The sequence below is a fragment of the Abramis brama genome (genome assembly GCF_963993115.1).
Source record: "Abramis brama genome assembly, chromosome: 9".
Lineage (NCBI taxonomy): Eukaryota > Metazoa > Chordata > Actinopteri > Cypriniformes > Leuciscidae > Abramis > Abramis brama.
In genome coordinates, this window is record NC_139971.1 from 43,602,987 (window position 1) to 43,621,427 (window position 18,441).

The 18,441-nt window shown below is 36.8% G+C and overlaps 1 protein-coding gene across 1 annotated transcript in view; it reads left to right on the top strand.

Annotated features, from left to right (window-relative positions):
* The first annotated feature begins 7,079 nt into the window (after nt 1-7,079).
* Nucleotides 7,080-18,441, top strand: part of nptnb (neuroplastin b) — a 59,389-nt gene continuing 48,027 nt past the window's right edge. The window contains exon 1 of the mRNA XM_084124809.1: nt 7,080-7,533. Coding sequence (XP_083980935.1) covers nt 7,455-7,533 — 79 coding nt within the window. The 5' untranslated portion in view covers nt 7,080-7,454. The remainder of the gene's footprint in view (nt 7,534-18,441) is intronic.

The following is an 18,441-nucleotide window of genomic DNA, read 5'->3' on the forward strand; positions in this document are numbered from 1 at the left end:
ATGTGTAAATGAGTCAAAATTAGTTCACCCAGAAATGAAGAAGTTGTCATAATTTACTTGCCCTCATGTTGTTCCAAACCCGTAAGACTTTTGAGCATCTTAGAAACACAAATGAAAATAGTTTTGATAAAATCTGAGAGATTTCTGTCCCCCCAATGACAGTTCATGCAACTATCACTTTGTCGCATCAAAAAGTTCATAAAGAGATATTAAAATTCATCAATATGAATTGAGAGGTTTCGTTCAAATTATCTGAAAAGACTCGATCACTTTATATGATGAACAGATTTATTTTAGGCTTTTATTCACATATAAACATTCATCAGCGAACATAAACAGAAGCTCAACCGAACCTGCTTCATGCGCATGAACAAACTTCATTGGTTCTTGCAGAAACTCAAACGTGATGCGTAACACAAGAATGAACCTCATTGGTTCTTGATGAAGCTCAAACGTAATGCGTAACACGAGAATGAACCTCATTGGTTCTTGCTGAAGCTCAAACGTGCTGCATAACACGAGAATGAACCTCATTGGTTCTTGATGAAGCTCAAAGGTTCTGCGTAACACGAGAATGAACCTCAAAGGCTTTGCGTTACATAAGAATGAACCTCATTGGTTCTTGATGAAGCTCAAAGGTGCTGCGTAACACGAGAATGAACCTCGTTCGTTCTTGCAGAAACTCAAAGGTTCTGCGTTACACAAGAATGAACCTCATTGGTTCTTGATGAAGCTCAAAGGTGCTGCGTAACACGAGAATGAACCTCGTTCGTTCTTGCAGAAACTCAAAGGTTCTGCGTTACACAAGAATGAACCTCATTGGTTCTTGATGAAGCTCAAAGGTTCTGCGTTACATAAGAATGAACCTCATTGGTTCTTGCAGAAACTCAAACGTGCTGCGTTACACAAGAATGAACCTCATTGGTTCTTGATGAAGCTCAAAGGTTCTGCGTTACATAAGAATGAACCTCATTGGTTCTTGCAGAAACTCAAAGGTTCTGCGTAACACAAGAATGAACCTCATTGGTTCTTGCAGAAACTCAAAGGTTCTGCGTTACACAAGAATGAACCTCATTGGTTCTTGATGAAACTCAAAGGTTCTGCGTTACATAAGAATGAACCTCATTGGTTCTTGATGAAACTCAAACGTGCTGCGTTACACAAGAATGAACCTCATTGGTTCTTGCAGAAACTCAAAGGTTCTGTGTTACATAAGAATGAACCTCATTGGTTCTTGATGAAGCTCAAACGTTCTGCGTAACACGAGAACTAACCTCATTGGTTCTTGCAGAAACTCAAAGGTTCTGCGTAACACGAGAATGAAACTCGTTCGTTCTTGCAGAAACTCAAAGGTTCTGCGTTACATAAGAATGAACCTCATTGGTTCTTGATGAAGCTCAAACGTTCTGCGTAACACGAGAATGAACCTCAAAGGTTCTGCGTTACACAAGAATGAACCTCATTGGTTCTTGCAGAAACTCAAACGTTCTGCGTTACACAAAAATGAACCTCATTGGCTCTTGCTGAAGCTCAAACACGCTGCGTAACATGAGAATGAACCTCATTGGTTCTTGATGAAGCTCAAACGTTCTGCGTAACACAAGATTTTCCGTTTACCACACCTGATGTATGAGTTGATGAATGTTTAAATATGTGAATAAAAGTATAAATTCAATCTGTTCCTCATATAAAATGATCAAGTCTCTTCAGAAAATTTGGACTAAACCGCTCAATTCATAAGGATTCGTTTTACAATCTCTTTATGAACTTTTCGAACCGTCAAAGTGGTAGTTGCGTAGCTGTCAATGGGAGGAACAGAGTGCTCTCAGATTTCTTCAAAAATATCTTCATTTGTGTTTTGGAAGATGAACGAAAGTCTTACGGGTTTGGAATGACATGAGGGTGAGTAAATGATGACAGAATTTTCATTTTTAGGTGAACTAACCCTTTAATGGATCACAGATACTGTCAATAGAGCTTAACTTATACTGAACCTGGAAATAATCCTTTAAAGTGTTTGCTCCCTCCAAAAAATGTACTTTTATGTCATCGTCGACTCTTGATGATCTAAAGTTGTATGACTTTATTTCTTCCTCAAAGATAATTGTGCTGTTTGTTCTTTTCCATGCAATTTCAATGAACAGAAAAAATGTCAAGCTTTTAAAAGGACAAACTGTAAAAGCACCATAAAAGAAGTCCATAAAATGCTATATTTAAAGTTTTTTTTGAGGAGCGGGCTGAAGTTGTTATTCACTCACAGTTTAACCCTTGTGATCTGATTCATGGATGAGTCATTCAGCAGCTTCGGTTCTCATTCATTCAGTTGCAGTGAAAAGAGCGACCAGCACAGTCTTCAGAATTTGTCCTTTTCTCCACAGAAGAAAGAAAGTCATACAAGTCTGGCACACTTGAGGGTGAGTAAATGACTGAATCTTCTGTTTCGGGTGAATTATTCCTGTAAGCAAATGTTCTTGTGTGTTACTCACTGCTCTCTTACATGAACACTGTAATGCACAGAGTGACTCAAGATGGTTACAGAAAGGCTTGTAACACACGTGTTTTTCTTCGGGCAGATGAGTAATATGTTCTGCTATCAGCTGGAGCTGAAGAGGGTCATCTCCGCCACATTGGCATCTTCTGTTTCCATCTCCTGCTGGCAGCTTTCTCTGATCACGTACACGACCAGTCCGAAACAGATAAAAATGAGCAGCACTATGCCGATCACCTGTTAATGAGACAGAGAAACAGTGGACGTCTGTAACAGGTAACGAGAAACCACACTGTAGAAAAAGTAGGTACATTCAATGAAATACAATCAACTTGGCTGTTAAAGTCATTTACATTTACATTAAACTAAAAAATGAGTTGAGACTTGTATAACTTGTAAAAAAGCATATGTTGTCATAACTTATTGATCATATACTTTTTTTGTTTGTTTTTTACAGTGCAATGATTTAATAGGGGTTGATTGCTCGCCTACATGTAAAGAGTACTTCAATTTTTTATCCGTTACATAATGGCATTAATTGAATCTGTCCGGGCCTTATTTCACCATAAAATCTAATTAAATATTTTTCCAAAAAATAAAGCTTTTTCTCTAGGATTTGTTTTTGCATTGTGACCTTGTTTATTAATATTAACCAAATTTCTCTAGTTCAAAAACTGTTATATTTTATTTCAATTTTAAAGTATTTATGTAACCTGGTAATCAATGTAGTACTTTTTTATATGTATTTTGTTAATTTAAAATAAATACTGTAACATTAATTTTATATATTGAAAAATATATAGAATGTAGAATTATTTTGCACTGTAATACACTATTTTTTATACTTTTACAAATTACAAAGAATATAGTTTATTTATTGCATTACATTGAAACTCCGTAAAATCAACTTAATTTGTCTTTAAGCTCAAAAACAAAACAAAAAGATATTATTTTCATTTTATTTTAAGGTGAAATGTGACCTGGACATGTTTTTGTGAGATTCCTCCATTAAATGGCCATAGACACCTTAACAAAACATCCACTATAAGGGACATAAATTACTTGCTTGGTTACAGAAGTAGTAAATGTAATGTCAAAAGTTTCATTGGTTGTTCTCAATAATCTAGTCAAGAATGGAACTAAGCTGTAAATATAGACATTGATAGTATCAGAGTTTTAAAGATGTTCTCTATTCCAGGTATTAATTATCTACAGAGTTCTACAAATGTGTCACGGTATCTTCAGAGTTCTAAAAATGTTTCTTTATCTACAGAGTTCTACAAATGTGTCACGTTATCTTCAGAGTTCTAAAAATGTATCTGAAGATACAATGATACTTTTTTTAGAACTCTGAAGATAAAGAAACATTTTTAGAACTCTGTAGATACAATGATACATTTGTAGAACTCTTAAGATACAGAGTTCTACAAATGTATCAGTGTATCTGCAGAGTTCTAAGAAATGTGTCCCTGTCATTTGAAAGCGACACTGGGAGTTAGCAGGAGGTCTACTGGAGCGTGAAGACTCGAGAAGTGTCCTGACGGGTTCCAGGATCTCACCTGAGACTCCACAAACAGTTGCTGTGAGCGCAGCATGAGTTCCTGAGGAGTGACGCTCTCTTCTTGAATGGGCTCGCACCATTTCTGCGGAGCGGCTTTGTCCACGATCACGAACCGGCCGTGCCAGTCTGTCATCGCACAGGCGAAATACTGACCGTCCAGGAAGAGCAGGATCAACCAGACCACGGGGGGAACAAAACTGGACAGAGACACGGTCCTCCTGCACCAGACGTCACACCTGCATCCCTGAATGATCATCATCAGCGCGAAGGCCATGACGGCGGGAATGATGAAGAATGCGGAGGAAAACAACCCGTTCCAGGCCGGATTACACGGACACTCAAACTCCAGCTCCACCAACTTCTCCAGTCCCATCAGGATGAAGCCGAAGGCCACGTTGGACACCAGAGGACTGTTGCTCAGTTCATTCTTCAGTCTCGTAAGCCATTGTTGTCGACTTCCCATACTAACAACACCTGAAAGTCAGAGGAGAGCTGGTGAAATTCCTCCCACACATTTGCAGAAGGTCACTGACGCGAGACTAATTGATCCTGGGGCAAGTTTTCCCCCTCCTGACCCTTACGTTCCCATTGGCTCGGAACAAAGGTGGGTGTGTCGTTCGTCACCTCTCCTCTGAAGGTCATTGGCTCACAGCTGGCGGAAGGTGCGGCTTCCATTTAAATGTGTGTTTCATTGACGTGCTCGAGTAAAGTGGAGGGAAAAGTGTCCGCTCTGTTATTGGGCACGTCAGCGTGACTGCAGATCTCAACGTGCTGTGTCATCAGAATCATTCTCAACTCGCTCGCATTGTTTAGGGTCGCCTTTACTCCTGGGAGCTTTTTTAAAAGAATCCTTAGATACGCAAACTCGACCGGTCAAAAGTTTGGACACAACAGGCTGAGTTTGTTACTTGTGACCCTAAAACCTTTAACCTAAAGGCTTCTGCTTACATGCTTTGAGTTAGTTTAATAGACAAATGTAAATTGTGCTTGCATTTGAATTTCTTTAGAAAACAAAAATGGTTTTACACAATTGGGTTGAAGTGGATAGTGAAGGAAAAACTGTCAAAAGTGCAGCCTATACGTTCCTCCTTTATAGTGTTTAAAAGCATGCCAGAATGCACCTCAAGAATGTTTAATTTTAAAATAATGAAAGAGTAGGTATATTCTAACTATTTTTATGCATTAAGATATTCATTAGTTCATTCACATGATGGTGAAAAGCAGATCATGTGACCCTGGACCACAAAACCAGTCACATGGGTCAATTTTTTTGAAATTGAGATTTATACATCATATAAAAGCTGAATAAATAAGCTTTCCATTGATGTATGGATTGTTAGGATAGGACAATATTTGGCTCGAGATACAACTATTGAAAATCTGGAATCTGAGGGTGCAAAAAAATCGAAACATTAAGAAAATCTCCTTTAAAGTTGTTCATTTATGTTCGCGATTGTGCTGCATTCACTCACAGAAATACATGTTTTATATATTTGTGGTAGGAAATGTACAAAATATCCTCATGGAACATGATCTTTACTTAATATCCTAATGATTTTTGGCATAAAAGAAAAATTGATAATTTTGACCCATACAATTTATTGTTGGCTATTGCCACAGAGATACCCGTGCGACTCGAGACTGGTGACGTGATCCAGGGTCACATATAATAAATGTATTTAATACAGTCTTAAATATAAAGGTTCCAAAAGGTGTTTTCTCCCCACAGTGATGCAATAGAAAGAGTCCATGGATGTTAAAGTTCTTCATGGAATCATCAATGCCAGTAAAGAACCTTTATTTTGAAGAGTGTATCATCACACTATTCACTGTTTTATTTAATACCACAATACTTTGTTTGATGAAATGAACCCGTGTTAGAGGAAGAAGAGCAGTATCAAGCGAATACCCCACAGCTGGTGTTAGAGAGGATGTGTGTGTTGTATTAGCTGGTTTCTCCATCAGATGGTGCTGTGTGAATGTGTGTGAGTGTGTGTGAGTGCAGAGAGAGGTCATAATTCTCTTCATCTCTTAATCCTGACTGACTGTGTGTTAATGACGAGTCCACGGCCACGCGGTGTGGATAACATGCTTTCTTGGAGGAAATCTCAGTAGTGCCCTAGATAAATATTCTATGGAAGCCTTGAGACATTAATAAAAACCAGTACCATTATACTACCATGCCTATGGTATTCGTTGAAGTATTTAAATTTGGAGTAGCCTACCATTTGAATACAGTTGTGCATGAATATGGTTATTATTCAGTACCATAGCACAAGAGAGATCGGTGTGTCGATGACTTTCTTCTTTCAGCCGAACACAATCAGAGTTGTTAAAAATATCCTTGCTCTTCCAAGCTTTATAATGGGAGTGAATGGTACCTGAGATTTTGAAACCCAAATAAAGAGCATCAATCCATCATAAAAATCCATATGACTCGCAAAGCCATGCGTTTTTGTAAGAAAAATATACATATTTATAACTTTATAAACTATAATCACTGGCTTCCGGTAATGCTCGTATATAAAGTTGATTTCATTATTTTTGTCAATTCTGTCCTCCAAACTAACATTCAAATACCATATTTTTGTAATATCTGTTGGTTAACAACAACAACAAAAAAACACTAATATAAAGACAAGAGTCATTATATAATGAAAGAATGCTTGAATGTTTCAGGACAAAAGTATTTTTTATATAAATATGTCAGCTTGGGGCAGGTTGTCACAGTATAATTCATTAAATGAAATAGAAAAATAAAAATTAGACCAATACTAATTAGATGTATATGTGTATATATATGGTAGGTTATTGTTGAGAATGTAGTTTAAAAATTGTAATTACTATAAATTGTCTTTCAAAATTGACCTGCAGGTAAGAAATATTAATTGAGTTGATTGTGTGTCTATTATCCCGCGTCCCCCTCTATATATAAATATAAGCACACTGAAAATATCTTTTTTTATTATTATTTATTGTAGTGCGTGTTACTGTATTGTAATGCGACAGTTTTTTTTTTTTATTCCACAGTGACTGAATGGCGCTGAAGCTGCGCAGAGCTGATGCGCTCGAGGCCCCGCGCGGACGGGAGCGCGCGCTGACAGCTGATGATGCGCGCGAATGAGCCTGCGGGGTGCGCGCACTGACAGCTGAAGGTTCTTCGCGATGACGGACACACCGATGGCCCATCATCATCATCTCCATCATCATCTTCAGCATCAGCATCCCTGAGAGCCGAGCATCATCTTCATCTTCATCCTCATCCTCATCCATGCATCAGAGCCGCGCCGCGTCTGTCGCGTTTCTCTCCGTGCGTCCGCGCTCCTCCTCAACGCTCCTCCGCGACTGAAGCCGCTTCGCGTCACTCCTCAACGCTCGCGTCTCTTCTCTCTCTCCTCCTGCGGGATGCGGTCCTACACGGGGATGCTCGCGCTGATCCTCATCCACGGGAACCTGATGCTCACATACGTATCATCTCAGAACGGTAAGCATGACGGAACGCGGTCGTGCGGGATCTCTCACAGTGTGTGTGTGTGTGTGTGTGTAATCTGCTTTAGAGGTCGATGCCATCTTTACGATGACAGACACCCCGCTGCATTACAGTCGTGTTGGTGTGTGTTGCATATAGAGGAGAAGAGATTTGCGCGTAAACACTGATTCGACCCAAGTGGGAGTTAGTTGGTGATCTGCGCTCTTCTGCATCAAGCCTGACATTGATTGCACTTTAAATCAGGGCGTTTTAATATTGCTGCGGAGAGAATGTTTACAAGGAGTGTTTTCCTTCTCATAGTCTCCAGAGTAATCCGTGTTGTTTACACACTCACCCTTCTGACATTCACACTCTTGCAGGAGATCTCATGCCTCCTGTGTTTGAGGAGAAACACACAGCATTATGTAATGCCCTGATGTTAGTTACTGGTAGAGAACCTGGTGTTGTTCTGAACTAATATGCGATGATATGTGTGTGCTTTTGCTTTTTGAAAAGGAAAGCATTGGCTTTGTGCGCTGTAAATAATGAGTGTGTGTCCCTAAAGGCATGTGTGTGTGTGTGTGTGTGTGACTTTATATTCTGGAGAGTCGCATCTGTGACCAGGAGAGGGCAGATCCATCACCTGAAGAGGGTATTCCCTCCTCGGCCTGGGGAAAAACAGGAACAACACTGAAGCATCAGCAGTTTTATGTCGAAAAGAAATTAAAATTAAAAAAAGCATCAAACGTGATCTTTGGCGGATGCAAGTTTTGGCAGCGCAGATTTCTGGCTGGAAATTGTTTAGTAAAGCAGAAATGTTCTTCATGTGGGAATATAGTTTCATTTGATCCTGGAATTATTTGATTATGACTGATTAACCTGGTGTAAGTGTCGGATCAGGAGGAAAGAGCTGGTCAGATGTGAAGTGTGTAGTTTCTGCTCCGAATATTATCCAGAAATATTGAGTATCAAGCAGGTTTCCCAGACGCCAGGCCGCTTGAACAGATTCATATTGCTTTATTTATTCCAACTTTCTCATATCCCAGTTTAAAATAGAAAGTATTTTATCATTAGAAAAATTCACAATTATATCTAGCTGTGACTTCTGTATTTGTGTGTATATATAGCACAAAAAAAATAAATAAATATATATATATATAGTGCGCGCGCGTGTGTGTTTATAAGTGATCGGGTCTCTTTATTATGGATCACTGTTATGATGTGTGTCATGCACTTTTTGAAGCTTGGAAATATTGATTGCCTAGACTTTCAATAGATGGACAAAAAATTATGAGATGATGTTAAAAAAATATCTATATGGCAGTTTTTCCCCGCGTTATGGAAAGCGATATTGATTATCAATATTTTTCAGGGCATCATATCGAAAAATCGTGACAACACTAGTGTGTGTGTGTATAGTTTTTAAAGTGCTTGCAAGTAAAGTAATGAATAAACATGCTCTGCATAAGTGGTAGTAGCAGATACAGTGTGTGTGTGTGTGTGTGTGTGTGTGAGTGTGTGTGTGTGTGTGTATTGTTTTTAAAGTGCTTGGTAAAGTATTGAATAAACATGCTCTGCATAAGCGCTAGTAGCAGATACTGTGTGTGTGTGAGTGTGTGTGAGTGAGTGAGTGAGTGTGTGTGAGTGTGTGTGAAGGTCTGCTTTGATTGTCCACACATAAGGTCAGTGGCTCTCCTCTATAATCCTGCTATTGTTTGTTAAAGCCTCAGCGTTCAGATTCCAGACTCTCGGACTCTCAGTGGGAATCATGAGCACGACTGTCTGATTCTCAGGGATTCAAGCCACACTTCATATTCATATCTTATTATTGAAATATGGCCTGAATTAAATCAGTGTTTCCTGAGACCAACGGAAAGCAATAATTCAGAACCCCAAAGCAACAGGAATCTTATTTAATTTAGTGGGCATGTTTAATAAGTTAAAGTAGCCTGGTGTTTAACCATTGTCATATCATCATCTTTACAGCTTATTATAATCAATAACTGCCCACTCACAAGGAAGAGACCACCTGAGTGACATCATCATCAAGGTCACGGGTTCAATCCCCAGGGAATGCATGAACTGATAAAAAATATATGCAATGAAAATCACTTTTAAATAGAGGTGTAACAATATATCATGTCACAATTTATCGCAATACAAAAATGCGACAGTATGTCTCATGGATAGTGAAGTTTCCAGAGTTTTAGTGTCAGTACTACATTAAACTACTATATATAATGTTGAATATAATGTATAATAATTCAATGGGGGAATATTTATGGGTCCTGATAATGCCAAATGTCTTTTACCAGTAAAAAGGCCGACATTATTTTAAATATATCTAGTCAGTGAAAGAGTGCAAACATATTCATCTAAATTAATTCAATATTTTCATCTTCAGAATCATGAATATTGTTATTCTGGTGTCTCTATTGTCCTGTGCTTTGGGTTATTAACACCAAGTCCAAGACTATTCATTTACACACACAATGCATCAAATTTAGCATTTTAATCAAAAGTACATTTTTTGTTAACCTTTTATCATGTCTTGGAGTATCACAATAATATCGTATCGTGAGTTCAGTATCGTGATACGTGTCGAATCGTGACATGAGTGTATCGCTACACCCCTACTGTCAAATCTCCCTCTTTATAATATAAACATTTATCAAGACACTGAACATGCATGAACCCATGACCTTGACGATACTACGTCATGCTAAACTTCATATCCCAGCAAAATATTCCGAGTCACTGTAAGAGATTGTGCCTGTGAAGTGTTGATGTGTTTGAGACGTCGAGGCGGGAATCACTGAATCCGCTTTTTAATATTGCATCGCTGTTTGCTCGTCACATCTGCACACAACAGCTGCCGCCTTCCTTTCACTCCTGCGATTAATGAATTAATCTGATTGCAGGAATGAAGATGTAAACAGTGTGTGTGTGTGTGTGTTCCTGACGGAAGCAGGACTGTAAATGGCTTTCTTCATTCTGCTGCGTGTGTCTATTATTAGCACAGACGCGAGGAGCGAGAACTGTGTCTTTGTAGTTATTCTGTGTGGAAGGGAATCCAGTAACTCTTAATGGACTGGCTTTATAGGGAGGTTTGTTTGTCATTCGGTCAGTGTTGTGTGGTTTTATGCTTTATTACAGACTATAATCTCACTCTGATGGAAAGAGAGTATTCCTTGTGGCGTGTTTATGTCTATGAACCATGTCTAATCTGAACTCATGAACAATTCACGGTATAAAAGCACTCCTCTGAGTATAAATAGCCCATGAGTTAGTGTGTGTGTGTGTGTGTGTGTGTGTGTGTGTGTGTGTGTGTGTGTGTGTGTGTGTGTGCGTTTTCAAAGGGAAAGTGAAGATTCTGTCATCATTTTCTCACCCTCATGTACGGCTGTGCAACGATTAATCGCATCCAAAACAAAAGTTTGCGTTTACATAATATCTGTGTGTGTACATATTTTGTATACACACACATGCATGTGTATATTAAGAAATATTTGCATGTATATACTGTGTATAGATATTTATATATAATTTATATTATAAGAAATATTAATATTTTATATATAATTTTTTCTTAAATGTATACATGCATGTGTGTGTATTTGTATATATACAAAATAATTATGCACAGTACACACACATATATATTATGTAAACACAAACTTTTATTTTGGATGCGATTAATCGTTGCACAGTGACTTTTCTTCCAACAAGGACTCATTTTTATTGCAATGTTTTTTGTTCTGTGCAGTGTGAACAGCGTCTGCTTTTGAGAGTGATTAAACGATGACAGAATATTCATTTTTTTGGTGAACTTTAAGTATTGAGCTTCAGCTTTTTGAGATGCTAATTACAGCATTAATCCTCTTTAAGGCAGATATGCTCATATCTCGGGCTTATGCTAGTTGATGTGGTGTGACTTTATCTAAAACATCTTTAGCTGCATTTTGATGATTCTTGTAATTATTACACATGCAGCATTTCTGACCTCATATTAATTGAAAATTTTTTACTTTTAATTAATTCGTCACACTGTTGAACCATTTAAAATGAGCAAGTGAAGATGGTTAAAAACGGAGGAAACTTCAAAGAAATTGTAGATGTATATTATTCATATAAATATTATGTTGATCAATGCAAAACTACATAAGATACAAAATCTGATGTTTTCTGATTAATTCCATCCAAATGAAGCGAGTTTATGCTGAAAACGAGACAATATAGTATCAGAAAAATATACTTAATTCAAAGGAAAAACAAGTGAAAAACATTTTTCCTCTCATTTTAAGCATAAACTCACTAAACTTTATGCATCTCAAGTAAATGCATCTTGAGTTAAGATTAAATACAAAAAGACATGATGGTGTTTTTCATATAATATTGCAAGAAAAAGAAAAATACAATATTACAATAACAAATTAAAAATAAATAGTATTAAAATCAGGTGCTAAATAATGAATAAAACAAGACATTATTACTAAATCTATATACTAAACACCAAATATACGTATAATTAAGATAAGATATAATTACTGTATGCATATCGCAAATTATTGCATCGGATTGACTGGTGTGTTTGGGAAACCTGTTCTTATTATTGCATTATTTTTACTGTTCTGTGACGCTGATGTCAGAAATGATTCGCTCCACCTTGTGTTATATATATATATACTGTCATTTTTGAAATCGGATGACATGTTGAGGCGTGTATAAAAACGGGCTCATGTTGTTCTTTGCAGTAGCGGCGCATTAACTGGTTGAGATTGACCAAGAATTGATGTAACACCTGCGAGAGCCGTCAAGAGTTTCCACCGGGCTGCGGAAACATGACTCATTCTCACCGCCCGAGTTTGATAGTCCATATGCAATTTACAGGCGATGAAGAAAGCACAGTAAAAGATGCGATACGCACTGCATCGTGACTCTAAAATCATGATATAAACACAGCACAGATCACTGATTATTGTTTAATACGGCAGACAGACGCCCGTGACCCGCTCCACCTACTCAACACTCGTCTGTGAGTGTGTGGAAGTGTGGCCTTGTGTTTTTGGATCCACATGGTGTTTTATTGTCCTCCAGGGAGCTGTAGTTCCCACCGGAGAGGTGAAAAACTCAAGCGATCCCGTTAACACACTCGAGCTGCCAAAATCCCACCGTTAAACGCCTTAAAAGTCGGCGAGATGCCATTTATAAAAGCATCTATTGCAGAGAGCATGCAATGGTTTCAGTGTGGATGCATGCTAGTGCTGAAGTTTAATGCATTTTTCAATATGATTGCATGATCTTTTTCAGTTTTTACTGAGACGTATTATGAACATGCATCGGGAGCATAAGCTAATTTGGCTGATGTGTGATTGAAAGCCTCAGTGAATGTTGAACGCCGCACACATCATCCAGATGTTTCTGTTCCCGAAGCGTGAGGAGAATCGCGCTCCAGTAGAGGAGGTGTGAAAGCCCAATCTGTTCCTGAGAAAACTCCAGACACGGATGTCTTTATTTCCGAGAGAATATAATTATGGTTCATGTGATCGTGCCTCGGGCAGGGAATTCAACTAAGTGAAAAGATTGTTTTTTCATTGCTTCTCTCATCGAGCCGGCGCTCACCTGAGCACTCGATGAAATCAGCATCGTATTGTTCATGGAATAGCTTGCATTGATGAATCATTCATTATAAGATCAGGAACATGCTTTAAAGAGGACCTGTTCTGCTCTTTTCACATGTTCATCTGTCTTCAGTGTGTAATAGTGCAGTTTGAGCATGAAGAAGATCCAGTTATTCTCTATATCAGTGTCAATAGCCGCGTTTACATTACAGGTTTGCACAAAACTTTTGCAATATTTTCTATATGTCGATGACGACATGACGGCATTTCCATTAACCGATGTTATGCGAGTAAAACTTAATTTTTTCCTCTCCTATAAGTTGTCTTCGTTAAATACATGCTCAAAAAGCTCAAAAAGACCCCTTTTTATAAGGCAAGACAAGTTTATTTACAGGTGAAACTGAAAAAAATTGAATATCGTGCAAAAGTTCATTTATTTCAGTAATTTAACTTAAAAGGAGAAACTAATATATTATATAGACTCATTACATGCAAAGTGAGATATTTCAAGCCTTTGAAAATGTGAAAATTTTCATAAGCTGTAAGGGAACGAACACGTCACAGTATTCCTCATTTAAATAATTAATGCGCAGAATAAAGGGGCGGGGCCTGGTTGAGTTAGTTAGTAGTGTGTTAAACTGGCGGTTATGGAAAGGGGCAGGACATTTCCCAAACACACTCGAAGCGCTCGACCAATCACAACACACTGCTCCAGCCGACCAATCAGAGCACAGTGTGCTTTTCAGAAGGAGGGGCTTCATAGAGACAGGAAGTAAACAGAGCGTTACTGACAGACTGGGAAGAGAGGAGCCGCAACAATGGAGAATATGAGGAAAATAATCAACATTCAAGCAGGAAAACCTGTTCTAGTAGAGCCTGAAACAACATCAGGACTTTGAGCATAATATGCCGTCTTTAAGAGTCCAATTTGATTTCATGTTGACCATATATTTCTAGGTCCATGAACGTTTAAGGCTGAAAAGAAGCTCAGTTGTTGTCAGTGAAGTATGTCTGCACATTTCTGTCTTTTAGTGGAGTCATTTCCCTGAACAGAGACGAATGAACACACTGAGCTTGATCCATCTTTTATTTGTGTAAGAATGATGATTAAAAGACGGCTTAGGCGTCCTCTGAGCGCCGGTTCGTTTGTCATCCTGAGATTATGTGACAAAACCACCTCTGTCTCCTTGAATGACCTGCCAAAATATCTCCTGTTAGTTTCTTGAGTGTAAAATATGAAGTTACTTTCCAAATATCTTTTTAGATAGAGATCGAGCGTGATAATAGAGCTGTGATGAAGCTAATAAAATTAATATTTTGTAAATATGTATATTTATATTTTTTGACATTAAAGTTTAAGTTTTAATGCTAATCCAGTTAAATAGTGTAAACATGTTTTATTAATTGTATAGTAACATATTCTCTAGTACTGTTCAAAAGTTTGGGGTTGGTAAGATTTTTATTATTATTATTTTCCGCTCACCCTTACAATTTAGGGTTGTAAATTTGATGAAAATGCAGTAAAATTTGTGAGATATTATGAAAATTTAAAATGACTGTTTTCTACTTTAATATATTTTAAAATGTAATTTATTCCTGTGATCAAAGCTGAATTTTCAGCATCATTACTCCAGTCTTCAGTGTCACATGATCCTTCAGAAATCATTCTAATATGATGATTTGATGCTCAAGAAACATTTATGATTATTATCAATGTTGAAAACAGTTAGTTCATATTTTAGTGAAAACCATGATACATTTTGTTTGATGAATAGAAATTTCAAAAGAACAGCATTTATTGGAAATATAATATTTTATAACATTATAAATGTCTTTAATGCCACTGAATGCGTCTTTGATGAGTTAAAGCATTCATTTCTTTGAGGAAAATAAATATGTGCGATAGTGAATAATGTACGATATCACTGATATTAGATGAATACATTTTGACACGTTTTATTGATATTTTGGTGTGTGTACTGTAGATCTGTAAATCTCTCGGGATGATTGAGTCTCGATCTTCAGAAGTCGCTCTTGGAGTCGAGCCGAGCGTCACGGACAGCATTCATCACACACTCCAAGGTTAAACTCAACCGCAGTTTAGAAACCATGAGCACCGTCATCATGCCAATGTGATATTTCATATTTCTGCCCAGAGGAAAGAACGATCACAAATGAGATCTAGAGTTGATTCTCCTAGACAGTTCGTCTTACTGAAGTCTCCTGCTTCTCAGATGAGGAGAAGAGCCTAGTGAGATCTGTGTTGACTACATCTCTCTTAGAAGAAAAGGAGATATATATATATACACTACCGGTCAACAGTTTTAGATCGGTAAGATTTTTTATGTTTTTATAAGAAGTCTCTTCTGCTCACCAAGGCTGCATTTATTTGATTAAAAATACAAACAAACAAAAACAGTAATACTGTGAAATATTATTACAGTGTAAATCATCTGTTTTCTATGTGAATATATAGTAAAGTGTAATTTATTCCTGTGATCAAAGCTGAATTTTCAGCATCATTACTCCAGTCTTCAGTGTCACATGATCCTTCAGAAATCACTCTAATATGATGATTTGATGATCAAGAAACATTTATGATTATTATCAGTGTTGAAAACAGTTGGAAACCGTGATTCATTTTTATTTCATGATGCTATGATGAATAGAAAGTTCAAAAGAACAGCATTTATCTGAAATCTAAAGCTTTTGTAACATTAAACACTACCCTTCAAAAGTTTGGGGTCAGTAAGAATTTTAATTTTATTTTTGGGGGAAAGAAATAAAATAAATCAATACTTTTATTCATCAAGGATGAGTTAAACTGATCAAAAGTGACAGTAAAGATATTTATAATGTTAGAAAATATTATATTTTAAATAAATGCTGTTCTTTTGAACTTTCTATTCATCAAAGACTTTTGAAAAAAAATTGTACACAACTGTTTTCAACACTGATAATAATCATAAATGTTTCTTGAGCATCAAATCATCATATTAGAGTGAATTCTGGAGGATCATGTGACACTGAAGACTGGAGTAATGATGCTGAAAATTCAGCTTTGATCACAGGAATAAATTACACTTTACTATATATTAAAGTAGAAAACAGTCATTTAAAATTTTCATAATATTTCACAATATTACTGTTTTTGTTTGTATTTTTAATCAAATAAATGCATCCTTGGTGAGCAGAAGAGACTTCTTATAAAAACATTAGAAATCTTACCGATCTAAAACTTTTGACTGGTAGTGTATATATGTGTGTGTATATATATATATATATATATATATATATATATATATATATATATATATATATATATGGTTCCATCATTCTATTCATATATAGAACCTTTTAGGGGTTCCATCATGCGATCATTTTTATGAATTAAAGGTGACATATTATGCCCCTTTTCACAAGATGTAATATAAATCTATGGCGTCCCCAGAAAGTGTCTGTGAAATTTCAGCTCAAAATTCCCTCCAGATTATTTATTAAAGCTTGTCAAATTTGCCCCTTTTGGTGTGTGAGTAAAAACGTGCCGTTTGTGTGTGTAATATTTTGACATGCTTGCAGAGAAAGGCTCACCAGAACAAAGTTACTGGGTTTCACCTTTTCACGTTTTCTGTGGTAGAAGCACCGGGGACCCGATTATATCATCTATATATATATATCTCACCGCTGGAAAGATGAATGTGTATTTAAATTGGGTAATTTATGCTAATCGGTGAAGTATCCCTTTAAACACGGAAAAAGGAAAATTTTCATGATATGTCCCCTTTATGCAGCGTGTAAACATACTTTATCACTAGAGAAAAAATGAAATAACCCCTTAAACATGTAATATGCAAGTATTATGCAATCATTTAAGACATTTGGCATGAAGGGTTCTTTAACATTGAGTCAAGAACCCTAGAGTTCTCTATAGAACCTGTTAGCGTGTGTTAGTAACACTTTACAATAAGGTTTCATTAGTTAACATGAACTAACAATGACAAATACTTCTAAAGCATTTTCTTATACATTATTACAATCAAAAGTTAATATTATTTAGTAAACCTGAGCTAATAATGAACAGCTGCATTTTTATTAACTAATGTAAACAAAGATTAAAAAATACTAAAACAAATGTGTTGCTCATTGTAAGTTCATCTTAGCTAATGCATTAACCAACTTTAACTAATGAACCTTATTATAGTGTTACTGACTTCTACATTTTAGGAGAAACAACTGCAGAAAAATATTCGGTTACACTTTATTTTAAGGTGTCATTGTTACAGTGTCATTATATATTGAAGTACTGAGTGATATTAATCAACTACATGTACTTACTATAGGGTTAGGGTAGGATTAGGGTTTGGTTGAGGGTTAGTTGCATGTAATTATGCATAATTTACTGTTATTACTATGGTAAGTACATGTAACATATGTAACAAGGACACTGTAAAATAAATTGTTACCAAATATTTTTGTCTTGTTTTTCAGTTCTAATGACTAAATCAAGATACATTTACTGGAGAAGCTAAATTGCTGAAGGTATTAAGTCTAATAAATAAAAGTAAATAATGAAGGGAGTTTATTCCTAAAACAAGGAAAATATCTCCCAATGGGTGAGGAAAATAAACTTATTTCGAAGGAAAACCAAGTTTTGTTTTTTTGTTCTTGTTTTAAGCATAAAGCTTACTTTTCTAATGTGATTTTCCTGCTCAAGTAAATGTATCTTGATTTAAGAAGGTATAGATATTTGTAGTGTAAAACAGTGTTTGCAGTGTGAGACACAGTAGATGATGTTAGTGATGATTAACCTCACGTTTTCTCGTCTCTGTGATATCTTGTGTGTGTGATGATGATGATTCGATGAATCTCCTCCAGAATGTGTGTGACTAAGGTCACATGTTTGTGGCTCACACCACCTGTGCATTAGTCAGCTCTGACATCTCACGGATACATATGACAATCTGATAGCGTAAACAGGAGCGATGTAAAAGCATCAGGGGTCGAGCGTAATCGAGTCACGAGCGGATCTGATGTGCGATGCAAGCGTACTTCTGTTCTCTTCACCTTTCTCTGAGTCTTACCGCGAGAGCTGTGAACTCCTGCAAACCTTCAGAAATCATTTCATTTACAGGCCCGGTAATCCCTGACGATAATAACTTCATCTCGCGGGGCATCATCTCTCCGTATCTCACTGTTTCCCAGGATAAGTAGAGATGCTGGTGTTTCGCCATCTGGAGCTTTGCAAAATACCTTTTCTTAAGCGCTTAGAGGCTCACTGCAAAACACAAAAACAAGACAAATC